The sequence below is a fragment of the Oreochromis niloticus genome, linkage group LG3, assembly GCF_001858045.2.
Source record: "Oreochromis niloticus isolate F11D_XX linkage group LG3, O_niloticus_UMD_NMBU, whole genome shotgun sequence".
In the NCBI taxonomy this organism is placed as follows: domain Eukaryota; kingdom Metazoa; phylum Chordata; class Actinopteri; order Cichliformes; family Cichlidae; genus Oreochromis; species Oreochromis niloticus.
This window is the reverse complement of record NC_031967.2, coordinates 11,791,672-11,818,656: the sequence shown is the minus strand read 5'-3', so window position 1 is coordinate 11,818,656 and position 26,985 is coordinate 11,791,672. Positions and strand designations below refer to the sequence as shown.

Here is a 26,985-nt window from a genome sequence, read left to right as displayed (position 1 = left end):
GTGATGACAGAAAGTTTATGTACAGATTATCCTGTTATTTTAACGCAGACAGAGGAAGAAACATCTTATTACAAAAGACATTTTTATTAAGTTGAACAGATGACAGGAAATGTGACAGGAAATTATCTCCATGACAAGAGAACATTACATTTCACCTGCATCAAAATGCAGTATAAATTACATTTAATCATCATAACAAAGCAAAACAACAACCAAGAATCCCAAGGTGGGATTTGTTATTTTGGATGTTTTATTAGGAGGAATGTTGAAATTCACATGAAACAACATGCTTCAGGTGTAAATGACTAATGACTAAACTCCTGATAACCACTCATCATCTGTAGTCCTTTTTTCTAGTAGTGCTTTAACCATGTTGGCTTAAAGAAAACAAAGCAAAGTGGCCGTCGAAGGTCAATTCATCATTGATTTTAAAACCATTACGCATTCAATACACAGGAGCAAAAATAGAGTTCAGAACGATGAAAATAAAACAAATAAAATATACAGAAAACCAAAAGAGCTTCATTTTGTACAGGCGGGCGAGGACGCTGCTCCTGCAGCAGCACATGCAAACCTTCTTAGTACTGAGTGTATTCCTTGGATGAGAGTTTTGCAATGATACGCTCCAACTGTCTCTTAGCTTCACACTGGGGGAAGTTACTCATCTCGTAGTACTGCGGGGCAATTTTCACCAGCCTAGAAAGAAAAGCAAGTAAACATTAGTCACAAAAATTGTCTTCGGTGTTTACTTGTGGGAGAGTGCCGTTCTTCCATATTCACACTCCGACTACTGGTGCGGGTTCGACAATTTGATCCTTAATTGGACGAGGTCACAGAGGGGGAGGAGGGAAACGCGCATACGAGGTTTGTTGCAGTTTTGCTGCTAGCGCAACGATGCTCATAAGTCGACGCTGGTATGACTGCAATCTTATTTTTATTAGATCCTTGTCATAATTGCTTTTGTCAGCCTTTTTATAACCATAAAAATCACAACATTTCAGTGGCTCCAGCTGGTCGCAAAGAACAAGATATTACAATTAGCTTTGGGAATGTGTGATAGGAGGCGCTTTTTAGCATTTGATAACATTTTTATGGAGCAAACAATTAGCTGATTATGAAAATAATTGCTAGATTAACCGATAGTGGCTGTGTGCTGCAGTGACTCATAGCTGAAATTAAAACTTGAGAATTAAAAACATTTAATGACTTTCACGTGCAGCAGGGTCATGTTTACGCACAACGTTAGTTCCTCATAACCACCAACGTGATTGCCTGTGCTGGTGAAGAGTCTTGGTAAACATTTAAAGTGTACCAATGTTACTGGCAGGAATTGTGATGTTCATGGCGGACACAATTTGCCAATCAGCTGCTTCACCTTTGTCCATTAAAAACTGGTATTAATCCTCTTTTTCACCATTGCGGTGCTGCTGCAGAGCAACGTCCGTCTTGGCGCCGTTGAGAAGCAGGCCACAATTCGGATATGTTTTAGACCAGCAGTTTATCGTGCACCAGCACCACTCATTTTAGGCGAAAATGCACGTAGGTAATGCAGGTTAATAAATTAAAGCGCTCTCACTCAGAATGAAGCTGCTGAAACTCACCACTCGGGTTTGATGTCTGTGCAGGTGCGGATGTAATTCTTGGTGGTGAGCACAAACTCGTTGTAAAGTACCCACTCCGGTTTGTGGTCCAGCACGGTGGAGGGGTGCAGCTGTACGACTTGGTTGTCCTTCACGGTCAGGTAGTGGCCTGTGCGCTCCAGGTGAGCAACCTGTTCAAACCGCAGCAAGACGGCAAACCACATGAAATCCAGAAAAAGTCAAAACAAGTACACACACATCTTTTACTGGTGTGTGTGTGTGTGTGTTAATCATGCAGTCCCATTACAATCTAAGAAGTAAATTATTAATGCTTTGATTAAAAAAAAGTAGCAAGACATTTGAGGCTAATTCGTAGTGAGTGAGGTTTTTTTTTTTGTGCTGTGGTCGAGCTGCATTGGCGGTCGTGATTAACCAAGGCAATCAGTCTCAATAAAGGCCTTTCCAAACAAAGACATGATCTCAAACAGTGCGAACGCCTGAACATGAGCTGCAAATTTGTCTCCGAGATAAAGGTTAATGTTGACAAATATTTAAATATTAACGCCATAATTCAACTTGTCAGGTTGCTTGTTTCAGGTAGCCCTGAAAATGGCTTTTTGCAAAACTGCCATTTGTTTTCCTGAGCGAGAAACAAATTGATTTCATTTCTTGTTATGTGCTTAAAACAAGCAGCTCGCTGGTGCGTGTGCACGAGTGCGCGTGTTTGCTTGGGGGAGAAGAAAAAGAAAAAGAAAAAAAAAAAGGCAGCTCTCGGCTGCATTTGCGGTTTGTACAAATGTTTGGCACAAAAATACTTCAATGAGCATCAGATTAGCAGAGGAGCTGTATACAGACAGCGTTTGCTCAAATATGAAATGTCACAAAACAACAACAACAACAAATAAATAAATAAAGGAAAGCAAAATAATGACACTGGCAACAGGATGGGAGACTAAACAGCACATCTAACCTTACAAAACTTAAGAAACAAAAAAGCCCCAGATTCACACTGACCTGCATGAAAAAGCCTGTGACCAGTGCTCGGCGGATGTTGATGTAGTAGTCTCTGCTGCTGAACTCCGTGCTCCTTCGCGGTAGGCTGAAGCGGTCCATGATCCTGGACAGCTGCTGCCGTACGTTATCTGCTGACATCAGCGAGCGGTAGTTGACAAAATTGTCATAGCACCATTGAGTGGACTCGTGGTCTGTGTGGGAAGAGAGCAACTTAGGGTTAAGGAGCATTTAAAAAAGGAAAAAAATGAATCTGATCAGTGAAACGTGTGGGTAAACAGGCCGCTCACTCTGTTTAAAGGCATGGTAGACGTTGAGCAACGTTAGGTGGTCTCCGTCGATGTGGGCGAAGCGCATCTTGGCCTCGTCAGCCACCTTCTTGGCCTCCGTGGGTCGCACAAAGCACTGTGGGACTAAACAAGGTTGGTATAGGCCCCAACACAGCCGCCCATAGGGATAAGTTAAGCAAATCCCACAGAGAGGAACAAGGCCTCAGCTCAAGAGAGGCACAGAGCACTTCACAGGGCACACTGCATTGCCAAGTGATTACGGTGGAAAAAGGAAAGGAGGGTCCAAAGAGAAGGGAAGAAGGATGGGTTTCTCTGTCCTGATCTGCTACACTCTGGCTACAGCCAGTCAAAACAGCCCCTCCCACCCTACACCTGACATTGATGTGGACTTCCCCCGGACTCTTTGTTCTGCCCTCTCCCCCTGCACGAACTCGCTCTGAATTGCTTAACGCCAAACCTGCTTGATTGTAGCTTTAATGGGTAAAAGCTGTGTTTATTGAGCCTCATGGTTGGTTGCTGTGGCGGCACCGCTCTCAGGTGTACTTTTGCTGCTTACTTTAATGAACTCAGCAAAAACCTGCCATCCTGAAACACCTGCTTTAAGTGCGCACCACGTCCGAGCACCTAGTTAAATCCATTTCCCCGCTCTCAAAGACCCTCACGCTCCCTTCAAAGGCGTCAAGATTCATCTCAATGAGCAGCATTCTGCTTTGGCAAGCCCAAAGTGCAATTACTGCTGTAGCATGCTGGTGCTGCTCCAGCTACACCTATACATTTTGTACAGACATGTAGTTTTTTCCCCCGTCCCCTTCCTCGCAAATAACAGCTGACACCATTGACTTTATCCTCTGCTTTTCCTGTACTGAAGTTCAGTAGGTACACATTACGCCAATACTAAGGAGACCTCAACATCTTGACTGCTGATATTTTAATAACCGCACACAAAACCTGAAACCAGTCAGGGCTTTGGTATGCATCAAAAAGAGCCATTTAAATCCTTGTGTCAGCACCACTAGACTAACAAGAAGGGTCAAAGAATGAATAAAGGGCTCTTAGAAGATAAAGAAGCTGCTCTGTAAATTTCCTTACAGCTCACTGGTCATTTGGGAGGAATGGCCTATGAGCACAGGAAATGGAAAGAGTAGCAGATCAGACCCAAGCAGCGGGGCCAGCCCTGAGCATTACCTGACAACATGGCAGTGATGGAGAGGACCTCGTTGGAACAGTTGAATTCACAGCTGGCGATGACCATCTTGGCCAGCTGGGGGTCCAGGGGGAACTCTGCCATCATGGAGCCCAGCTCGGTCAGGTCACCGTCGTCGTTGAGCGCTGCCAGGTAGTTCAGCAACTCCAGGGCTCGCATCAGGGTCTCTGGAGCTGGAGAAGACAGAGCGGGAGAGATGGGCCATTAAAATGCTCCAAGCCCATGGGCAAAACACACACAGATGGCAGAAAAAGACAATTTGCAGAACTGTCATTCTTTCATTGCAGCAACACTTGAGGAGGACAGTTTGGGACTCATTCACACACAATTATGTCAGAATTGATTAATACTGCCGTACTCCATGCTCACATTTAGAAGTGAGATAAGAGGTCAAGTTAACCGCTTAGCTAATTTAGCTAAATGTGCTAAATGCTAAATGTGCTAGTCGCAGCTTTGTGGGTTTCATATGACAGTGAACTAAAACATCTGAGACACAGTTCCTGCCAAGAGAAGTCATTTGATCCTGGAGCTGCAACAGGAAGGAGGAGTGTGTGAAGGTTTCATTATCTGTAGATTTAATGTTGCACTTTATTAATGTACTGCTGCCATTTCACTGACTGCTAAAAGTGTGGCGGCCACAGACTGTCTGATTTAATCAGACAATCTCATGGCAGCAAAGTGATGCACTTAGGCACATAGACACATACACTTGGTAAAGATGGACTACTGAACTTTAAATTAAACAACATAACAAGAGAAAAAAGGTGCAGAAGAGCATCTCTGAACACACAAAACTTGAAGGAGATGGGCTGCAGCCGCAGAAGTCTGGGCCCTACTCCTGTCAGCTAGGAAAGGAAACGGAGGCTACAGTTCACACAGGCTCATGAAAACTGAGCAACAGAAGATGGAAACACATCGTCTGCTCTCATGAGCTTAAATTTCTGCTCCAACGTTCAGATAGCGGGCTCAGAGTTTGGGATCGACAAAGAAAGCATAGCTCCATCCTGCTTTATATGAGCAATTTAAGACAATGGTGGACAATATTTTCTCTGCACACTTTAGATATACTTCCAGCAGGATAACAAACCATGTCACAAAGTGAAAATCATACAAACTGGTTTCTTAAACACGACATTGAGTTGTACTCATGATTGGCCTCCACAGACTCTAATCGAAATCCAGTAGAGCACCTTTGGGATGTTGGTGGAACAGGAGATTGACATTATGGATGTGCAGCTGAAAAACCTGCAGTAACGTTGAGATGCTATCATGTCAATATGGACCAAAATCTCTGAGTCATGTTTTCAACACCTTGTTGAATCTACGCCACAAACAATTGAAGCATTTCTGAAGGTTAAAGGAGTCTAAACCAGTAGTTGCGAGGGGTAACTAATAAAGTGTCCAGCGAGTGTATGTGCACCTCTGAACACAGGAGGAGAGACAAACCGCAGAGATTATTGATTTCACACCTTCAGCATGAATAGAAGTAAAGAGTACGCGTTCTCTTACATGTGGTTGCGCTAGCAGGAGCGCAATGAATGATTTAGTCTACCTTGATTAGTGTAGCTAAGTGGATAGATATCAGCTCAACAGGTGTTTGACCCTTTAGTTACTTTTTTCTTCTTCATATTGTTCAAGCAATTTTTATTTGTAAAAATAGTTGCTGGTAACATTAGTCTGAAATGATGCATTAACTAATACAAATCTAAAATCTAAAAATAAGTAAAATAAAAACCACTTGGCAATGGCCTGGCAGAAAGCTCCTAATCTGCAGATTAGATTATAGCAAACAATATTAACTAACATCCTATTTTGATTTGCACACCTAATAAATTAATCTACTTAATCAATGCCAACTGGGCTAAAATATTCAGAGCAACTGAGGAACAGTCCGACACGCTAGGGTTTCCCGTTTGTGTCTTCACGGTCAGATTAAATTTACAGCTGTTAATTTAAGTAGTACACAAAGAAAATCAATCACAATCAAGCTACTGCATTTCAAAACTTCACTCTTTAAATGTGGGGAAACAGCTGGGTCACAAGTTAAAATGTACTGACTAAAAGAGATTTCCTTATTCAAGGACTTACTAAGACCTAGAAAAGAGAAGCACAGTCCATGGAATCAGTAATAAATTAGATCAACCAGCACAATAAAAGAAGTTAAAAACCCAAAGAAAAGGAAGAAAAGGTAGTGTTTCCATCACCTGCTGTGCTCTGAAGTTTCACTATGTGACGGCCAGAATTACACTAGACAGGAACTTAGTGGAGAAGTAATCATGGCAGAGCTCATTTTTCATCCTCCGCTCAGGCAATCCTAAACAACTAATGCAATTACAGGGGAACTTTCTACTTAATGCTTCAACACAAAAGGCTTCCACCGTTTGGTTAAAAGATTTTTCCTCCAGATGCAATTATTGACCTTTGGCTCCCGAGAGCTGAAGCCTAATGACCAGTTGCATGTTAACTGAAAATTAGCTCAAGCACGGGCTGCGGCGCTCGCTCTCTTTCGTTTCTCTCAAGCGCTTTCCCCCACCCCCAAAAAAATTCAATTTCAAAAAGCAGGGAGGTGTTTTTTTATGATTAACAAATATTGATTTGGGGCATCAACGCTACTTTTTTTCCTTTCTATACACAAAGTGAGTGCCGGTCACATTACTTAGCAACAACAGTAGCTTGTGTGGGCCTGAACAAAAGGTGAAAATCTGATTTCCAAGTACCGCTAGCGTTAAGAACCCGAGTGGAAATTCAATCTATACCCAACGCGACTCATCAGAAAGTAAGTATTGACTGTCTCAACACACAAGAATCCGATATATTAACCAAGGGCCAAATCAATGAGGCGAAAGGCTAAAGGTACATTAAACCACATTGGCTTTGAAAGGTACTTCTTTGGAAATGTCACGAGGAAAATGAATCCCACCCAGCCAAGTCCTTGTGTAAATCGCTACTGATTTCTTTTTGGATTTTCTATTTGGTTGTCTGGCTCACACTGTCGCTCCTGTGTTTAGCGAGCAGGAGGCGGGGTGGGCAAAGGAAGAAATAACCTATGTACTTGAGCATTTCACGGTAAGGGGGGAGGATTAAGGTTCCAATTCACATTTCAGACAAGCGAAAACACAAAGAAACTACTTTGGGTTTGGAGGCTGATCATCAATGGGGAAAAGGCCTGGACTCGAATCCAATATGCGCGGAAATAATAAAAAATGTATGTCGACCTTGTATCCGAACAATAATTACAGTCGCCTCAGAAAGTTGCCAATTTGAAACGTACACCTTCATGCCAAAAACATGATTAAAGGGGTTCAATGGCCAAAAAAACAAAAAAACATTCTATCACGAGAGTATTGTTTCACTGTATTTCCCGACTGCCCAGAGTCACTACACTGACCTGTATTTTCTCCCAGGCAGGCCTCTGACACGGCATATCACAATTGATCCGCTGTAAATAGCCGTTATAAAACCCTCTCTGGGAACTCCTCAGACTTAAAGCAGACTTCATTTGTTGCACCCAACTAGCTGCAGCTTCCAGCCTGCTCAGGAGCTATTTAGGAGAAACCTTCTGCAGAGAGTGGCTCAAATCAATAAAAAGGTGATCCTCCCCCCTCTCCTTTGCCTGACTGTTCCCGGTTAGACTCGGCCGGTCCTCGTATGTTGATGTATACCCTTGCGTTTTTGCGAGAAACGTGGGGGTGGTGGTGGTGGAGGTCAGTCACGTTTCTCTGGAGGAATATAAAGGGAAGGCAATAGCCAAGGTGATAGCGCTGCTATTGATGTAACCAATTTCATTCTCAAAATGGCGTTTGCCACAGTGGACGGGGAGAGATGGGTTTAATCTCAGAGGTGAGATGAAAACTATATTATGGTGAGAAAAAGGGTGGAGGGAGGAGGAGGAGGTTAAGGATAGGGAAAGGAGGGGTGGTCTCCTCCAGAAGACGTGGGAACACACACACACACACTCCTGGTGAATGCCATAACTTAGCACCTCGGGGGAGAAGAGGTCTGTGTTTTGGCACAGATCGAGCAGGATTCGGATATAATTCAAGCAACAGTGACAGGCGGTGCATAAACTAAGTGATCAGCCAGAATACTAACTGCACACATCAGTCATTTCTCAGCCTGAACAGCAATAATAGAAATTTAGAGCGGATTCCTCATAAAAACTGCAAGATACTAGTGTGTAGTCCATGTCTATCACAACACATATCCTCAGATCTCCAAACATTCACCATGTTTTATTTGATGTCTGCCAAGATCCCTTCTTTGCTTTGTTGTTTTTCCCAAGTGACGCTGCCAACCCAGATTTGATATCGTACATCAAAGCAACTGCAGCTCGACTAAATGTTGCTCGATTTCATAACAGTTTGTAAGTGTATTCATCCTGATTCAGAGGGCGCTAATCAAATTCAAGATCTCAATATTCTTTGGTTAACTGACACCTGTGGTCACTGCAAAGTAATATAAATCTACTAGAAATCGAGCAATAAAGAAGAGCTATTGTGCTAATCCATGAAAACAGGAGGTAGGCTTAAAAAGGAGCTGAAACTGCTTGTTTCAGACTGTGGATGGACGTAGCCCACCGTGAGATAAACAAGGATTATTTCAAACTTTAATCATGCAAAGCTACTTAAGAAAAAAATAACATGGTGTTGGAATTATTTTAAAAGTGATGTATCCATTTGCATTTAGGAATGGTTCCGATATTACTTTGGATCCAATATGAAGCCGATCATAAGTTCATTCAATACCCGGAAGGTTTAGAGTAACATTTGTGTTACACTAACCTGGTGGGTCCATGAAGTCGAAATGCACCAGGTCATCAATGCCCAGTTTCTTGAGCTGCAGCACCACGGAGCCCAGATTAGACCTCAGGATTTCTGGATACGTGTTGTCCTGCACCAGTAAAGAGGTACAAAAGAAGACCGAGGAACAATCCAAAATGAATTAGTCAGGCCTGCTTATTATCTACTCATGCATCACTCATATGTCAACTTGAACAGAGACCGGGGGTCTGGGGCATTCGAAGGGCTATTTAACTTGTTTTAAAAAATTCCCTTTGCCACTCGGCGTGATGTGAAAGAATTAGCCTGTTAAAGTGGAGAACTGGGCCCCCACGGGTCCATTTGTCACAAGGTGGCCGTGTCATTAACGGGGGTTATGAGGAAGGGTGGAAAAAAGGTGCGTTTTAGCACCAGGCTCCTGGAATGATAATTCGCTTGAACTGGGAATCGAGGAGTTCTAAGAGCAAATATTGCATAATAGAAAGCTTTTCCAGCTAGAAGGCTGCTCTGGGGGAATACAAAGTGCTTGTGGCACTGCAGAATGTGAGATATGAGAATCAATCATGTGTTTACAACTTGTACAATTTTAATGGTTTTCAAACTGCTTTGCTTCTTACCTGCATTTCTGTCTTGTAAGCTTTCTCTGTGTAAAGCCGGAAACACTTTCCTGGGCGTGTACGTCCGGCACGGCCTGCCCTTTGCTGGGCTGAGGCCTTGCTGATGGCTGTGACCAAAAGGGATTCCACTCGGATTCGTGGGTTATACACCTGAGAGGGAAAAGAGGTCAATGAGTCACATTTCAGCTGAATAAAAACTAGGGTAGAGTAAAAAAATAGCTAGTTTTTTTTTTTAAACCACCTACAATCTACTATATATACAAGCAGCAAACAAAAAGAAGACGTACAATACACACGCGCACACAATCCACCTTGGAGCATATATAATCTCTTTTTGTGCCATGTGTATGACTTGGCTCTAGGCTGGTGAAATGTCAGAGGAATAAATAACAGGCTTTTCCATCTTTGCCGCTGTCAGGTGTGCACTGCTGTGTTTATCTGGGGATTCTCAGGCAACAGAAGCAGATGATCGCGGCAGATAAAGAGTGGTGGGAGAAGATGTGGGGGGGATGGTGGCAGGGAGAAAAGGGAAGCTAACCTTTTGCTTGGCAAATCCGGGATCAATTACAAACACCACCCCATCGATGGTCAGGGACGTCTCGGCGATGTTTGTTGACACGACGACCTGTGAAAACGAGAAGACGCGAGTTAAGAAATGATCCGCCCGGGGAGTTTGAAGGGACTGACGAGACCCGAGAATGGTCTGCTACACTTTGATACATAAAACTGCATGAAAATAGTTTGAGTCAGTCATTCAGCAAACCATTAAGATGCATAAAAAAAACATAGCATAAATACAAAAACCTCTACATGCCTATCAGAAAGTAGTTCCTCTGGTAAAAAAGGTTCAGATAACCTCATACAAAGTGCTGAGAAATCAGTGATCCTTAAATATTAGAGAGAAAAACAAACGTGGATATCAGCGTCTGCTCTGATGTGAGCCAGCTCAACGAGTCTGCAGAGATCAATGTTTGCAGGCTGCCGAGCGCAGCCCAACAAAGCGACACCACAACAGTTTCTGCAATCTAGTGCTATCAACAGATTTGTGCACAGTGCTGGCTTGGTGCTCAGTGTCTCATCGAATAAAAATTACTCAAGTTTTGTGTGCACACGTGTGTGTGGCTGGAGTCTCTATCTCCGGCATGTCGTTGGGTTTGTTGGGATGTCAGCTTCCCTCTTTTGGAAAGCTTTTCAAACCCACAGAGCAGTGTTAATTTAATGGGTTCTGTTAGGTGGCCTGCTTTTTAAAACATGGTGTGCAACAGTGGTTAGCACTTTCATCAAAAACATCTTTTTCCTCCCCTCTAATTGAGGGCTGCTGCAAATCCCTCATGTGAACCGAAAACGCGTCTCTTGATACGTGCGACACCGCTGTCTGCAGACATGCCAACTTACCCCTCAACGCTGCAACGCCGGCTCCTTCAAAGCCACACTTGCAACACAACCAGAGGCAAATAACACTGAAAATATCTCACATTTAATTTAGTTCTAAATATTCTGGAAGACTGTGTCAGTCAAAGTTTTGCTACATAATATATGTACACCAATCAGGCGTACCATTATAACCGACTGCCTAACACTGTGTTAGTCTCCTTCAAAGCCACACACGTGCCCATTATTCCTGCTTCAAACATCAACTTTGAGCACAAAATATTCACTTCCTCCCTGATATATCCCACCCACCAACAGGTGCCATGATGAAGAGATAATCAGGGTTATTCACTGCAGTCATAATGTTATCCCCGATCATTGCATGCGCAATATGAAAATAGTAGTTACTTATATCGCTTAATAAAAAAGCAACTGAATAAATCTGCAGAATTATTTTCATTCCAGGCATTCAGGAGTTATGAGCTGATGGATTAAAAATAGTTTAAGGAGGAGAAAAAACAGGAAAGGAAATAAGAATATAAGTGAAAATTAGCTGCTTGGTTTAGGAGATGACGAATGATCCCAAACAGCAAAGATGTCAATGAGAAATGACAGCTGAATCGAAGCAAATAAAAAATATATGTTTTGAATGAGTCACATGAAACTATGGGTCTCTCACTGTCAGCATAAACACAAACAGAGGGGAAGTAGCAGGAAGGCAGATCTACAGCTGCACTCACGCGAACCTTGACCGCTGCCAGGCTCAGTTCTGCTTATATAACGTTGGAAACTGACCGGACACAGAAACCTTTTTAACTCATCAAGGCAAATGAGACAGCGTGGGCAGTGTCACAGCCCACTCTGCTGGCAGCTGCCAGTTTCAGATTTTTGAGGGTTTCTGGGGTGAAAAAAAATAAAGATGCCTCCACACTTAGCCCCCGCCTTTTGGCCGGCTCAACATTTACCAGGTCAGGAACAAGCTGCAGGCTGACCCGAGGAGCAATTTGGTGGTAGCTGTCCGCGCTTCTTGGTTAGTCTTCATAATAAAATGCCAAGCACAAAACCAAACAGGTCTCTGTGGTCTTTGCTGATACAGGTCCACAGAACCAATTTTGCACACTTGACACACTTCCTTTGTAGCTGTGCCTCTTCAGCTGTCTTCAAGCTGTGAGCCTTGGAGACTTTTAAATCCCACCTTTTAAGCGAGGATTTTACTTCAGCCACAGAATGCCTGACTATTTAGTTATTAATGCCAGAGAGGGCTTCTTTTTTTCCCTCTTTCAGCCCTTGACCTCGAGTAATTCACCTGTCGAAACCACATTCCCCTTAGCATTCAAGCCGACAAATAGAGAGATGGCAATAAATGCTGGTATGAAACTGATCAGACGGCACTATCTGCCAAATGGCTGGCTTTTTATACAAGGAGTTCCTGGCTATTTTAATTTCGACTCAAATGAAAGTACTAGAGGCTTTATAAATAACAGGCCAAACGGTTCAAAAGCTAAAAGTACAATCATGGCCTACTGCCACAGCAATAGGCTGTGAAACTGTGGTAGTAATATTAAACCACTGTCAAAGATTAAAATGTTTATTCCCAGTGTTTCTCACACACTTTGCAAACAACTTCCTGAAACTAAGTCTGCAAAAAAAAAAAAAAAAAAAGTCAAAGTTTCAGGTAATTTCGGAGGTTTGAAACAAAGAAGACAGAATGAAAAAGGGCTTTCATATCATTCAAATTGGGTATGTTTATATTAATAAAAATCCCTTTGACTCAAACCTTCAGGCTGCTCTAAATGCTCAGTTTTAAACTTTTTTTTTCTCTACCCGTTTGCGTGAGACGAACCTCGCTCCAGACCAACATGCTATTCTTCAAGAACCCAAAGCCACGACTAGACCTTAATTTATTACCGCTTCGATTTTACTCTGCACAACTTTGCTCATATTTGCCGTAAGATTACTTTTAATCTGCGCCGCCTTTTCCCTTTTCTTCACGGTAATCAATGTGTGTGCATTCTAATTCATCCCGCATGATGCTTCTCAGCCAATCAAAAGATTTATTCAGAGCGCATGTGAAAAAGGAAAACTAAGTGAGGAGACAAAAGCTGTAAGAGCAGTAAGTCCGGGAATCAGAGAGAAAAGAGATTGATGAAAAAAAAAAGGGGGAAAACCTGAACTGCGCTTTTTTTTACATTTTATTTATGAACACAAACCTTATTTTACTTGAAATAAGAAAAGAACATTTATTATTTTATGATCAGAGCAGTTTATTGTGAAAATGAATAATAAACATTACCCAAATAATGCTGAATTTTACTTGCTTTTACTTGACAGCCAACTGTTGATTGTATATTAATACTTTATGATATTGCAGAGCTTTGTTTGAGGAAATGTTCTCTAACTAGACCTCATTAAATTTTAATTGAACACTCCTGATCTACAGAAACAAGGGTATGGTCATCTCGTGGCACAGAATGGAGATGAAAACGATTGTAAGGGGTCGACTGTAACAAGGCTGTTTACAGACAGCTGGAGTGAGAATGGCTCCGAACGAAACTGTTCACCAGAAGTCAAAGAAATGGAGCATACGGCCAAGAAGTGTAGTGAAAAATATTCTGCATATTTAACAAGACAATATCACCACATAATAAAGTTCATAATAATAATACCCCATCCAGGTCAGTAATGGGTCATCCTTTCCTAGTGCTAACTACGTTGGGCATTTTTTGCATTTGATCACAGTGGAAAACAAACAAAGTGAAACATACTTGAGTCTTGGCTCTTCCTGTGGTCGAGCACTAATGCATGTAGTGGAAACATCTTCTTAAAAGGTCTCTAAGCTACTGGAGACAGGTTTTATGTAAATGTAAAGGAAGGATGCCTTTTCCTTTTTTGTATATATAAAAAAATACAATCGCAGGCTCTGAACTACAAAGCAAAGAATCACAAGGTACCTAAAACGATCCCAATGACAGGTAATAGCTTGAAGGGCTGTTGGTGACCTAAAGTTTGAAAACAGCCACATGACTGGGAGACCAATTACCCGCAGCAGCAGTCTGGGATTAAAGTAGCTGGCCAGAAAAAGGGACGAGATCAGGCGATCGGACAGATATGTCAGCGGCCAACATCTCAGCGAGCAATGAAAGGCATGGAAAGCTTCAAAGTCCAGTTAAAAAAAAAAGAAAAAAAGAAAGCCTAGTGAAGGTTGCCACCCCCCTGCGTGTTGGGACGCAGTCAGTTGCTCCAGCAGATGCCACACATGACACCCTCTCACATTTCATGATCATATGGGTAAGACCTCATTGACTGCATTGATTCTGAAGGATTATCCAGGCCAGGCCCATTACACTCAACGCAGGCTGGCTCCTTCCAGTCTGCTGCTGCACTGGATAATCCTGGCTTCTTCATCAGTAATATCATTAGAACATCATCTCTGCATGTTATTTCTGGGTTATTACCTGCAAGAGAGCAAGTACTATAGCTAACTCGGGCCATCTTTCACATGCCCTGCTGAGGAACGCGTGCTTGTTGACAAATAAAGCCTTCCCCTGACTGAGGGAAGCAGAACGTGCTGAGAGCAGAGTCGCTGCACCCGCACTCAAAGCTCATTGAAACAGAATAGAAAAGTGACATTTGGAGGAAATATTCCAAATGTGACAATGCTAAAAAACAATCCTAACACTCATCATAGCACACTTATTAGAGACAATCTGTGAGATGCTGGAAAGCAAAGTGAGATTATGGTCTTTATTGGTAATTATTCAATTTCTGACTTGATTTTAAATGATAAAACTGCTCAGAATGGAAGATCAGTGGCTTTCCTGGAGAAATAGAGCAATGACGAGCTAGTGCTTTATGTTAATTGAGGGGTGCCTAATGCAGTCGTTAGCATGCATAGTGGCAGATGTGGCGAACCTTAATTCTTCTTCACTGCTTCCTCTTGGGCTGGCTTAGATGACATCTCTGCATTTTTCACTTGATGAGTCGCTCAGTCAGTCACTGAGGAGAAGCACATTTACTTCGAGCACGGCAACTTTAGATGCCACCTCCACCAATTCAACAGGCACGTGACAAATAGGGGAAAGAAAAGGACATAAACTGCTGCTCTGAAGCTCAAAGTGCTCGCCGGCTCAACGGTGAGGACCAGCAAATTCACTTTATTTCATGTATGAACTGAACACACGCGTATCGTGAAGACATCGACGAAATTTGTCCACCAAGAGAAGAGCAAGGTAACAGCATCGCTGTTATTTAAGAGGCGCAGTCCCAGTGGGGTGAGCTCCTAACTCTAGCACATCAGACAAATGTCCATATACACCCACAGCCAAACGGGGGCCATTGCCAGAGCAAAGTAATATTAAAAGGTTTCCCCTAAGCAACACTGGCCATATTTCACATAAACATTCCCTGGAACGGCAAAAGAAAACACTGGCAATGATATCTGAACTTATGAAAAAGATCTTATCCAGTCCTGGGCCACTTAAGCCTCTGCAGCACACATACAGCTCATTTAAACAGAAAGCCTGAAGAACTTTTAAGGCTCGGGACAGTAATTGGACGAGGGATTTGTGCCCAAATGTTTGATCTACACCACGAGGGGAGGACCTCTGTGTGGGCCTTGCTGGAAGTTAGGCTTGGGCGGTGCACTGGTGCATCAGGGTATTATACATCCCAACAGTATGATTTTCAATAGCGTTTCAAATAAAAATCACCGATTCTCCTCTTCTTTTAAAATGACGCAGATGTTTGGAAGTGAACGAAAACAGAAAGCAAGGAGGAAGTATGTGCTCGTGAAGAGCCAGTTGAGATTTTTTTTTTAAAGTGAGCCAGCCAACACAGACAACATTGTGTGGACCATTTCCCTCCACAGACAGGTGGCTAAAGAGCGTAACTCTTTAAAATGCCAGTTTGACAACACCACTGGTGGATCGTGTCTGTTCAGCCCACTTTGTCTGTGCCTGCAGCAGCAGAGTCATAGGACCGTTTGACAAGTATCTAAGGAAAGAGGCAGTTAGCTACTAATCTAATCTAACTCATCTAAACGTGACAAAACACTGCTGTTAAATGCAGCAGAGCTAGCACTAGCAGCTTTCTTTCTATAGCGTCTACTGTGTAAACCTGGACTGGACGTGGCTATGCAGTGCTCCAGCTTTATATAGTACCCACTGGTACACAGTATAGCATTCACATATTATATTACCTAAAGTCCTGTGCCGCCATAATAAACAAAACAATATGGATGAAGAATTCTTTTCTAATTTCTTGTTGATTTTAGAATATAAGTATAAAGTTATGGAATCAGTGTATACAATATATTCACAGAAAAAAATAACTGGGCCACCAGTTATGCATTTCCATTTTTCTTTTTCAGAACTGCTACAAATAAGTGTTGTACACACTGCTCTATAAATCATCTACAGCAGCTTAATTTAGGATCATTTTTTAAATGAGACACATTGAATAAATTGCTTATATGTGGTCGTTTTTCCTGAAGGAAACGTATATCACACCCGGTTAGTTCGAGGATTGTTGGAAAGTTAAAAATCTGTCCTTTTTTGTAAGGAAAACATGTGTCTGCAATTTCTTTTTTTTCTTCTTTTTTTGTAAGGAAACATATCATGGGTTAAACTACTGTTTGCCGGAGAGTGTAATGGCAGTCTTTTTCTTGGTTTTATTCATTATTTATTATTAAACATAAATACCATCATATGCCATAAACCCTGGCAAAATGTCAGTAAGTTAGGAAAACAAAAAAAGATACCACACAAGCCTATAAGAAATACCAACTTGATGGCCGACCTGCTTAATGTGACATATTTAACTTTGACAGCCCATAAATATTTTCGCTGCTCATATGTCAGCCTGATCTGCCTCAATTAGAGGGGTTGTAGCAATGAGTCATTCATCAACACCGTCCCCTATCAGATGTTGGGGTGAGTGTTTACTCATTTGCTGGCAGCTATGAGATTCGGATATTCTGTCAGATCCCTAGCCAACAGTGTGACGGTGCAGGTGGTGTTGCTGCTGCTGCTCTGGTTATGAGCCCCTGTGAATAGAAACTGTCACACAAAAGAGAGGAACTCTTTCGTGTCTGTATCAATAGAAGGATCATCCACTCCTCTGCGATCAAGTGACTGAAGGAAGATTGTACGGTGTACGGCAAGAAGAGTCCTGTTTTCGGTCATCTCATATAAAGTGCATCTTTCACATGGTTTTATAAAGCAGAGGTCTGAGGCCTGTTTTTTTTTTCTTTTCCCCAGTAGCAGCAGGGTCTGTGCAAATGTAGAGGAAAGATAAAAACGACTGAGAATGCAGTACTTTCCTCAGGCTCGGAGGGCATGAGTAATACCCCAGTTATAATTTAGAGCAGAGAATTGCATGCTGACAAAAGCAGCATATGTTGTGTGAGTCAGTTCTGTGCTAAAGCTGAGAAAGGGAAAAAAAGTTTCAGTCCCTTCCTTCCAGCTCTCTCACTTTACCCACCTTATTCCCCATCTGGCCTTTCTATACCAACCACACTCAATTTCTCTTCACTTAGCCTCCACCCCTCCCGCCCATCTCCCCGTTTCTACCTCCCCCTCTGTGTGTTTTTATAGCAACAGGGCAGCTATACCTTTCTTCCGATGGCACCATTTGGTTTATTGGGCGGGGGTGGCTCAAAGATCCTCTGCTGCTGCTGTGGAGGCAGCGTCGAGTACAGCGGGATGATTTTGATATCGCCGACTTCAGGCCCCAGGTCGTCAACCTCCCTCTTAATTCGCTTGCAGGCTTCGTCGATTTCCTGAAAGATTGGGAGCACAACAATTAATCCAGGTGCCGCTTGTGTATGCAAACGCCAAAAGAAATAAATAAATTGAGCCGGATGCGAACAACACCTGGATAAACAATGGCGGTGAATCCGGATGACAGAGGGAAGGCAAGAGGAGGAGGAGGCAGCGGCGGCCGGGGGAAAGCGTGATTCCCTGCTACAGTACATTTGTTCTAACTATCGCTCCATCTCACGGAGGAAATTAAACCTGGACTGCAGTATGCTTTGCTGAGCTCCCTGTGGCTCTGTTGTCAAATGCAGCAATCATGGAAAACATGGACGCGCATGCTCTGAAGGCACATGCACAGAGCCAGACAGACTCAAACAGGGTTCATTATTCCACAGTGCAGTATTGTAGAGGGGGAATGTGATATGAGACTGCAGCGCTGATGCATAACCAGCGGCAAATCATGGCAGATCAGTTTAGTGAAGCTGAACGTTCTAGAGCCGGTGGGCTGGCAGACAGACAGCGGGCCTGAGTCGCACTAGGAATGAGGAAAGCACCATAATGAACACTGGGTTAGGGCCTGTTCTCCAAAGAATATGACAATATCATTTTAAAAGTACTAAATATGCTTAAATATTCCAGAGCCCTGGAATATGTTTATCACTATCACTCTTCCCACAGATATACTTTCATGTCTTTAACATCTCTGAAAGTTTTAAGAAGTTTCTTGCATGGCCCCAAACAATATTTCTGAATAGCTCCCACCGTTGAGAACCATTCTCTTACTTCCTTTAACACCAATCGTTTAATCTCATGAAGCCGCAGTATTATTAGTGCTACGGGTGTCACTTTACTGCTGATGCTGTTGCACCACCTGCAGGCCCGTGGGAGCAATGCAGCAGCGGAGGCACTGACGAGCATGCCCTTTGATTCCAAACTTATTCCAGCGGCGCTCACAGAGATAAAAATGGGCCACATCAGAGGTCTCTACACACCCTTTTCATCCCCAAGTCCGTCAATAAAATATGCATTCTGAACTTCTCGGGCATTTTTCATCCTCCTTTAAAACATACTGTGCTTTTGTTGAGTTTAAGCATGACTAAAACTGACTTCATTTGGACCCGCCGTGTGAAGCCACACTCGCCTTGATATGAGAAAAGACCACTGTGAAGCCCCTCCCTCCCCGTTTTTCTTCTGGACTGCGAATGTGTTACTAGCTCTGTTTGTCCCCTTGTTCATCGCATTAAGTCAAACCCCGCTGATGGCCATGTGCTTCTTAATCAACACAGTGACAAGTGGAAAACGGTAAATCTGAATGGATTGGTAAAATTAGCCTCAGTATTAATAGCCTATCAAGCCTCTGGAAGCAGCAGCTGCCATGGAGGGGAAAAAAAGTGGACCTCTTTGCCAAAGTGCTGGAAGCAAGCTGGCTGTCTAGTCCCTTAGGGACATGGAGACAAAGTATGTGTGTTTGTGTGCCCCTGTGTGTGTCTGTACACACACAGGGGCACTTGGCCAGTGTCGGGAACCTGTCCACCAGCTCTCCCTGTGACCCCAGAAGCAACAATCTACAGCCAAGCTAATAACCGACACATTTAGGAACTCCTCTTGACTAGCAAACAACCCCCGCCGCCAATCATGTTTTGATGTTAGCTGCTGAGGGGGAAGCTTAAATATTAGGACTTATCTTTGCTCGACAGCTGTGATAAGTTTCGACTTTCTTGTTTGGAGTTGGTGCTTCAGTTCTATTTGTTTATGGAAGCTAAATATCTCAGAGAAGAAAAATAAACTGTGGAAGAGAGAGGATGGGAGTTGTGTGCATTTCCTCTCCGTCTGTTATAAATTAAACAGTCAGATAAAAAGAGTCTATGGCTTTGCTGTGGATCTGCCTCCCAATCATTAGTCTACATCAAAGTTGCTGGGAGACTGAAGAGGTTAAGAAGCGCTCGAGGGGTGTGCTGCTGCACCCTTTGAACAACCATCTCTGCCAGACCTAACACACATTAACTTCTTTAACCCAATTAGGGGAGGGTGATAATGAACTCACCGTGGGAGTGCTGTCAGTAATACCTTAGCTTGACACAGCGTGTGGGTGTGGGTGTGTGTGGGGTTAGGGGCTGGACTTAAAGTCAACAAATTACATCTAAACTTAAAAAACAAAGGGGGGAAAAAAAAAAGGCACAGCCTCTAAATATCCCAGACCTTTCTTCTCATTCATCGGAGCAGCTGGGATGCCACTAAATCTAAAAATCAATTAGCGCTCCTCAAAGGAGACCACTTCAAACACCATGCCACCTCAATGACTTTATCCTGTTTGTAACAAGCTGCATATTGATCCTGCTTTGACAAATGAAACCGACGTAGGTGTAGTACAACAGCCAAGTAGGTGTCGACTGACAAATAATTACTGCTAATAAACACCTCACTGTCCGATGGAAATGAGAAACCCAAAACAACAAAACTAGTACGGTGCAGGAAAGATGGGGACGCATCATTGTAAACTTACATCCTCCTTTACATCCACCACTAATCACATGATCTCAGCACCATTTTGTCAAAATGCTGAGAGGATATTCACACCAGCACGGGCGCTGCTGGATCCGACAGCCTTCTCCTGTCTAGTGATCAGGAGATTGAAACATTTGTTGCTGCTTTTCTCTGTGCGTGTGTGTGTGTGTGTGTGTTCACCCAGCTGTGACCAAATTCATCACTTTGGGCACGGACCCTGCCCTCCATTACACATCAGTGGACAACATTTGCAGGGAGGGGGAAAAAAATAATAAATGACTTAATTTTTGAGATTTGTGGAAAGGGCAGAATCTGGGTCACTTCTCTCTTTTCGGTTTTATTTTTTCCTCCTCCCTCCAGTCGGTGTACAAATCCTGGAGGTTTCTAAAAACGCATCTATCAATCTGAGAATTATTAATTTCCTGTGCAGAGAGTACGCGCCTGTGTGTGCGTGTGAGTGTGCTCCAAACAGTTTATGCGAGCGACTGATCTATGTAATTAGATTAATATGCAGATGCTTAACTTAAAGATGAAATTGATTTAATGGTTTCAATTTCTATGAAGCACAGATAGCACATAGTCACGAGTTCCAGCTGCTTAAACGTTTTATTTCACAGCAGATTAACCATATTTGTGTTTAGGACTGTTAGTCTGAAAATTAAATGAATAAATAAATAAGCTGGGATTGACCATATGACATAAAATTATAAATTAATAAACGCAGTTCTACTGTTTAGAACATGACACCAGTAACATCAGGAGAATCTGCAAGGCAGTTTACCTCTTGTCCAGTGAGGAAGAGCAAAACGTCCCCCTCATCCTCCTCACACATGTGGATCTGGATGACAGTGCGGATGGCCGCCTCCAGATAGTCCCGCTCTGGCTCCGGTGTGTAGAAAATCTCCACGGGGTGCGTGCGTCCTGGGATGGTTAGCAGTGGGCAGTTGTCAAAGTACACCTGGAACTTACCGGCGTCGAGTGTGGCGCTCATGACGATGACCTGAACCGAGAAGGACACGGGAAATCGAGAGAGTTAACGCGTCTGTGAGGCTCAATGCGCTCGTGAAAGCGGTTAAAGAAAACGTAAAGACAGCAGAGTGTATATGACCATGGCAGCGAGCACTCGAATGAGGAATCATTTAACATTTGAAATGGCTTGATGATGATTGGAGGATAAGGACATATATTAAGTAGACACACGTGTGAGCAATTAAAGGATAGATGAGGACGGGATGGATAACGCTGTGAATTTAGGTTGAAGCACAAACTCAAGATGGCGTCTATAATGTGGTACTTGGCATTACAATCCAAGTCACTGACCTACACAGAGCTATGACAGTCCTTGTTCCTGATGTTGGATACACAATGTTCTCTCCAGATCCATTAGATAGAGTGCATTAGGATTCTGATGGGAAACGCGTCTCCCATTTTCAATCTCAAACATTTTCAGGGGCCAGCGTCTCTGCATTTCGCTTTACGCTCTGCGAGACATCATAATTGCTCTTAATCAAGGCAAATTAAACTTTCAAATTCGGTAGGCGATAGGGATGAAGGAGATAGAGGGGTGTGGGTGGATGATCATTCCCAATAACCTAGACCTCATTTAACAGTCTGCGAACAACAATCTAACCTTTGATTCCACGCTGACAAACAACCAGTCATTATCCATCTGCTTTATGAGAATTATGCCTGGCACGCTCTACCCTATAAAACTCCTGCCTGCCTCTGTGCTCCCATCCACACCGACACGTTTGCTGTTCTGCTACTGGTTAGCTGGTTTAAAAACAGGCCTACGTCTCTGAGAGGCAATCTCCACCGTTGCTGCAGTGCAGAACAGATTTCTGCATTTCTGAAGCTAACAGGATTGTTTCCTCCCCCCCTTCCCTCAGCAGATACACAGCTGTCAGGCATGAGGACACTGTCAACAAATGTGACAAAAGAGACGAGTGACAGAAGAGGGACATAAACACCGGCTGCGAGCGAATGTATCCTTAGGGCAAGTATTATATACGTCTCCAGCAGGGTTTTAGAAACCTTAAGAGGAACATATTTTTGCAAATAATGCAAAACAACGATTGACAGATAAAACCGTAACATGTGGAAGCTCGCTCCTTAAAATCAATGTATCAGCTGCCCAAAAGCACTGCAGTAACTAATGATGAAATTAAGGCAATAGAAACAAAAACACTGAGTGAACTGAGTGTATTTCTGAAAGCTGTTTTTTTACCTTTAGGTCAGGCCTCTGGCGGACCACCTCCTTGAGGACCCCCATGAGGATGTCTGTAGCTAATGTGCGTTCGTGGGCCTCGTCCAGAATGATGACACCATAGCGCTCCAGCAGGGGATCGTTCATGGCCTCCCGCAGCAGCATTCCATCTGTCATGTACCTGGGAGAACAGCATCCATGCAGGAAACACTGTTTGTGAAGGCTGATCATATATTCACCCTCTATCATTATGTAAAACCGCATTATCTGAATAAAACCTGCTTCAAATAGAAGCAAGTGGGGATCCCAAAGGGACATCCACCCCTTTGAAAGTGCTCTGGGCAGAACTGTGTTAATACATTATACCTGACTACTTTATTACAGCTTATTTATTTACTCGGGCTACTGAATGAAACAGCAACTAACCAGCAAACTGCTATTGTTATTCTTGCCAGTTTTCTGCAATTATCAGCTTCAATACAGCTGTAGGCTTTGATTTGAAAAACATCCTTCTTACTTGAGGACGGTCTTGGCAGAGCTGCAGTCCTCAAACCTGATGGAGTAGCCCACCTCCTGGCCCAGCATGACATCCATCTCATCTGCAACCCTCTGGGCAACGCTCATGGCTGCTACCCTCCTGGGCTGGGTGCAGGCTACGGCTCTCTTTGGTCCCGGCAACGACCGGACCATGTCTACGCACCACTGGGGGATCTGGAACACAGCGGACAAGTCGGGTTTTGTTTGAACCAAAGAGTGTTTATAGATGTGCGAGAAACAAGAGCAGGACTGCAGGTCAGATAAAAGCAGGGCACTGGATGTGAAGGTCAAATGCAGATGTCCGATTAAAACCACAGAGAGCAATACTGCGTTCATTAATACAACCTTCTGGGTCCTGCAAAGCCTTTACTGATTAAAGTCAAAACATTTACTCCAGATATGCTGCTAAAAACAAAAGGAGCTACATGAGATCCATTCGCTCTCAGTTCACTGTCTTCTTCAGCAGGTATGAGTGAACTGACTTGCTGTCGGCAACATCAAGCTTGCCGAGGCTGCAGAGCAGAACAAGGACCACTGTGGCACAAGGATAAGATGCTGGAGTTCATGTGCAGGACAAGAAACTCACTTAAGACGCAGCAGAATCGTTCAATAGTCAGAGAGTACATTGCAAATAAAAGATCTGCAGTGAGCTATAGTGTTACAGCAGTTAGTACTGCCGCCTCACAGCAAGAGGATTCCTTCGAACCCAAAGGCCAGCCAAGGCCTTCCTGTGTGGGTTCTCTGGGTACTCCAGCTTCCTCCCACAGTTCAAAGGCATGCATGTTAGGTTTTATGGATGATGCTGAATTGGCCAGAGGTGCGAGCATGACTGGCTGTCTGTCCCCAAGTGTTGGCTCTGTGATAGACTGACAAACAATTCAGGATGCATCTCGCCTTCTGCCTTATGATAGTTGTGATGGCCTCCACTTCCTCTGCAACCTTGAGCTGGACAAGCGTTTAAGAAAATTGAGGGAAACATCTGCAGAGCTCAAACTTGCAAGAAGCAAAAGTTCCTCTGCCAATCATATCCACACATACCCACTAACAATGATTTAAGCTGCATTTAGATTAACACTGTGGACTAATTACAATGTCAACAAATACAATAACAATTAAAGTGATGACAATCATTTAGCGCACATAAAAACAACTTTTACTTTGGTCGTCCTTTTCTGAGACCACTTTTCTGCTAGGTCTTAAAATTCACAGTGACTGTGAGGAACACATATTTTATACCATTGCCAAAGCAGAAAGCACTGACAAGATTATACATTTTCATTTTAACAAGTGTTTGGAAGATACTTTATATTCACCTCAGGAGGAGGCCACAGCTCAGCCAGTGATTTACTCTAATTTTCTCTCATGTTAATATAAAAAACAGACAACCCAGCTCTTTCAAGAACTTAAAATAAACTTAACAACCGCAAACTGGGAATCAGCTCAGCAACGGAACTGTTTAAAATGCATCATCTGTTCATTGCACCCTGTTTTTAAAGATATAATTATACCAATTTTAGTCGCAGAATTTCTAGCTTTCATTTAATGTGACACAGTTTCATCAAAAGATTAAAATATATATATTGGAGGAGGCTAATGGAAAATTATAGAAATAAAACTGCTGCATATTTTGCTTTTCTACCTGTGTAGTCTTTCCAGAGCCTGTCTCTCCCACCAGCACAAAAGACTGGTTCCGCATCAGGATCTCAGTGAAGCGCTCTCTGTACTCCCACACGGGAAGCTGCAGCCGCTTGTTGAGGATCTCATAGTAGCGTGGCGTGTGGGGCAGGTTAGTGAAGGGGTTGACCTGCTGCTGTATACCGGGTTGCTTAAGGAAGCCGGCGATGCCTGCAGCCGGGTTCGTAGGCACCCCGGACGGCTTCACATCTCTGTCCTTGTCACGGTCTCGATCGCGGTCCCGCGACCTCTCGTCACGGTCTCTGTCGCGCCTGTGAGGGGGAGATGCATGAGTTTAAGATTTCATGAAGCACTGCCACACGAACCAACCGATTTTTTTTTGCGATACAACAACACATCATTAAACAAAGATACGCACATAATTAGACACAAGAGGCCCAACTCGGGACAAACATTGCTCAAATGTTAGGCCACGTCAAGAGCTTTTCTTTAAAAAAAAATCCCATGAAAAGGTTACTGCACATTCTTATTCACGGTGGCTTACCCACTGCAAAAAGCAATCTAATCAAGTGTAGCATGCAAAGGTCACGGATAAACTAATCATCCATGGTATTCTTGCTTCTTTTGCAAAAGGATATATTAAATGCCTTAAGATCACACCAGAACCATAAACACTGTCGCATCAGCTGCAAAAAGCTTTGAGGTGTCATAACTAGATATCAGACAATGATGCTGGGTACACACACAGGCCAGATGCATCAGATGGTGTGCGTAAATAACACGTGACACATTAGTACCTCTGATATACAAGGTGTTACCCAGTATGGCAGGGCAGCCTTAAACGCTCAGCTGCGAATTTAATCAAATATATAATATAAATGCAACCAAACTTTAACTACTAAAAACTTCTCAGCTCTACACAACTCTAGAGATTCACTGACAACGAGGCCAAACATGACTGTCAGAAGGTGTGTGCCAGTAAGCATCTCTTAGCATTCACGTCCTTGAGCGTGGGAGTGCTGCAATATACACGCATAGCTCCTTTATGTTCATTTACGTTAGTAATTGCACTGAACTTCTTATAGGTCACATAATAGGTTGTTTTATCTCAACGCCCCCTGTCGTGTGTTTGTTTTATTTCTCTGTCGCCTAAGGTCAAACGCGATGGGAGATGCACAGCAATGACCCTGAGGCTGAATCTGCAAGGGTCCTCCTCAAACTTGGTCCAGGCCCGGCAGGTGCCTATCCACACTCCGGTCCTTACAGACAAGGTACCAAAGCAGCCCGGGGTATGACAGCGACATCTGTCAGGGCTTCTTCTTTGGTACACTGACCCAGCCAGCAAGATGTCCCGTGTACAACTCATAAGAAACTTTCCTTGTGAGATTTTTACTAAGCGCTGCACGCCATACCAGCCGAGGACTCAACATCACCAGCTGAGTTTGTGTGACGAAAATTTTGACCTTAGCACCAGTTAGCATGGGACGTTAGCCACGTGCAGAAAGGACCAGGCCGATGGCTGACCGACTGTGTGCTAAGTGCTTTGGTGGAGAACTAAATCTCACCTCCATATGTGACCCCGTCAGTAGAATAACTTAACACTTTGTTACCTGCTGGAGCTAAATTGTTAGCTGACCGTGTTTAGCATACGTGCTAGCATGGCTAGTTAGCGTCAGAGCAACAACAATCAGGCTGCAGAGCTTTAAAAAACAGCACAACGGCTTAACGCTAAAATGTGAGGACTACCGTTACATACCCATCGGAGGACCTCTTTTTACTCGACGAATGATCGTCACCCAGATCTAAACGATGTCGCTTAGACATCTCCCACCGGTATCAGTCCAAACAGCGGCTAATTATTCCATTCAGATTTTGCCCAAACCGTTACACACCGGCAAAATGGCGACCGGAAGCTCTTACCTCATCATCATTATCCTTGACAAAAATGACTCGAGAGCCGCGATTTTACTGTGAGACCCGGTAAGCACGCTGTAAAAAGAAAAAACCCCAAACAAAATCGTCCCGACTTTACTGACTCGTGCACAGAATGCGGTCCATGAAGGTTATCGCGGTGCCTGCAGATACTGTGCAGCGGGTTTGGGATGCGGGGGAGGGTGCAGGAGGTCCGCTGCTTCTCGAGGAGAGTCGGGATGATGTGCCCGCCAAACAACATCACACACAGACACGGGCACTACTTCAGGCTCGCCCCCTTCAGTTCAGAGCTTTGTGTCAACAAAAGATCAAATCATCTGGAAATATTTTTAATGTGCATACATTTAAAAAATCTATATGAACACATCAGAATGCAAACATTTGTTCTGGGGAGTAAAACTGGTGGGGACCCTTAAGCCTCTGCGGGGACTCCAGGCTGTATATTTAACCTTTAAATTTACATATTTTTATCTACTTAATATTTTTCACATAACCAGAGCAGAGCTGCCGGTGCACATGCCACTGCAAAGTTGCTTTTCTACGTGCCTAATAAACTTCAAAAGC

General features: G+C 43.4%; 1 protein-coding gene and 1 long non-coding RNA gene across 3 annotated transcripts in view; one reads left to right on the top strand and one right to left on the bottom strand.

The window, feature by feature from the left end:
* The window catches only part of LOC102082379 (uncharacterized), a 63,255-nt gene extending 41,153 nt beyond the window's left edge, over nucleotides 1–22,102 (top strand). The window contains exon 3 of the long non-coding RNA XR_002058537.2: nucleotides 22,001–22,102. This is a non-coding gene — a long non-coding RNA (uncharacterized LOC102082379). The remainder of the gene's footprint in view (nucleotides 1–22,000) is intronic.
* On the bottom strand, nucleotides 66–26,653 carry dhx15 (DEAH (Asp-Glu-Ala-His) box helicase 15). 2 transcript variants are annotated; one of them, XM_005468188.4, is made up of 14 exons: nucleotides 26,410–26,653; nucleotides 24,494–24,800; nucleotides 22,835–23,028; nucleotides 22,339–22,498; nucleotides 20,893–21,111; nucleotides 17,462–17,629; nucleotides 10,019–10,105; nucleotides 9,481–9,630; nucleotides 8,867–8,975; nucleotides 4,067–4,258; nucleotides 2,882–3,004; nucleotides 2,595–2,785; nucleotides 1,602–1,771; nucleotides 66–696 (listed from the first exon to the last, which is right to left on the bottom strand). In XM_005468188.4, exons 1-14 carry the CDS (start codon nucleotides 26,418–26,420, stop codon nucleotides 579–581), a joined length of 2,199 nt encoding a protein of 732 aa, XP_005468245.1. In that variant the 5' UTR covers nucleotides 26,421–26,653; the 3' UTR covers nucleotides 66–578. The 2 variants fall into 2 exon arrangements, with proteins under 2 accessions (XP_005468245.1, XP_003450368.1); XM_003450320.2 differs by lacking the exon at nucleotides 26,410–26,653 and adding an exon at nucleotides 26,246–26,403.
* Nucleotides 26,654–26,985: the final 332 nt, after the last annotated feature.

Bases quoted from the DNA above. Each gene is read 5' to 3' on its own strand.
- dhx15 (XM_003450320.2), bottom strand. From the start codon at position 26,313: ATGTCTAAGCGACATCGTTTAGATCTGGGTGACGATCATTCGTCGAGT. The intron at 4,259-8,866 runs GTTAGTGTAACA...TGTCTTCTCCAG, and splicing joins CGACTTCATGGACCCACCAG to CTCCAGAGACCCTGATGCGA. The intron at 2,786-2,881 runs GTGAGCGGCCTG...CTTCCCACACAG, and splicing joins CTACCATGCCTTTAAACAGA to ACCACGAGTCCACTCAATGG.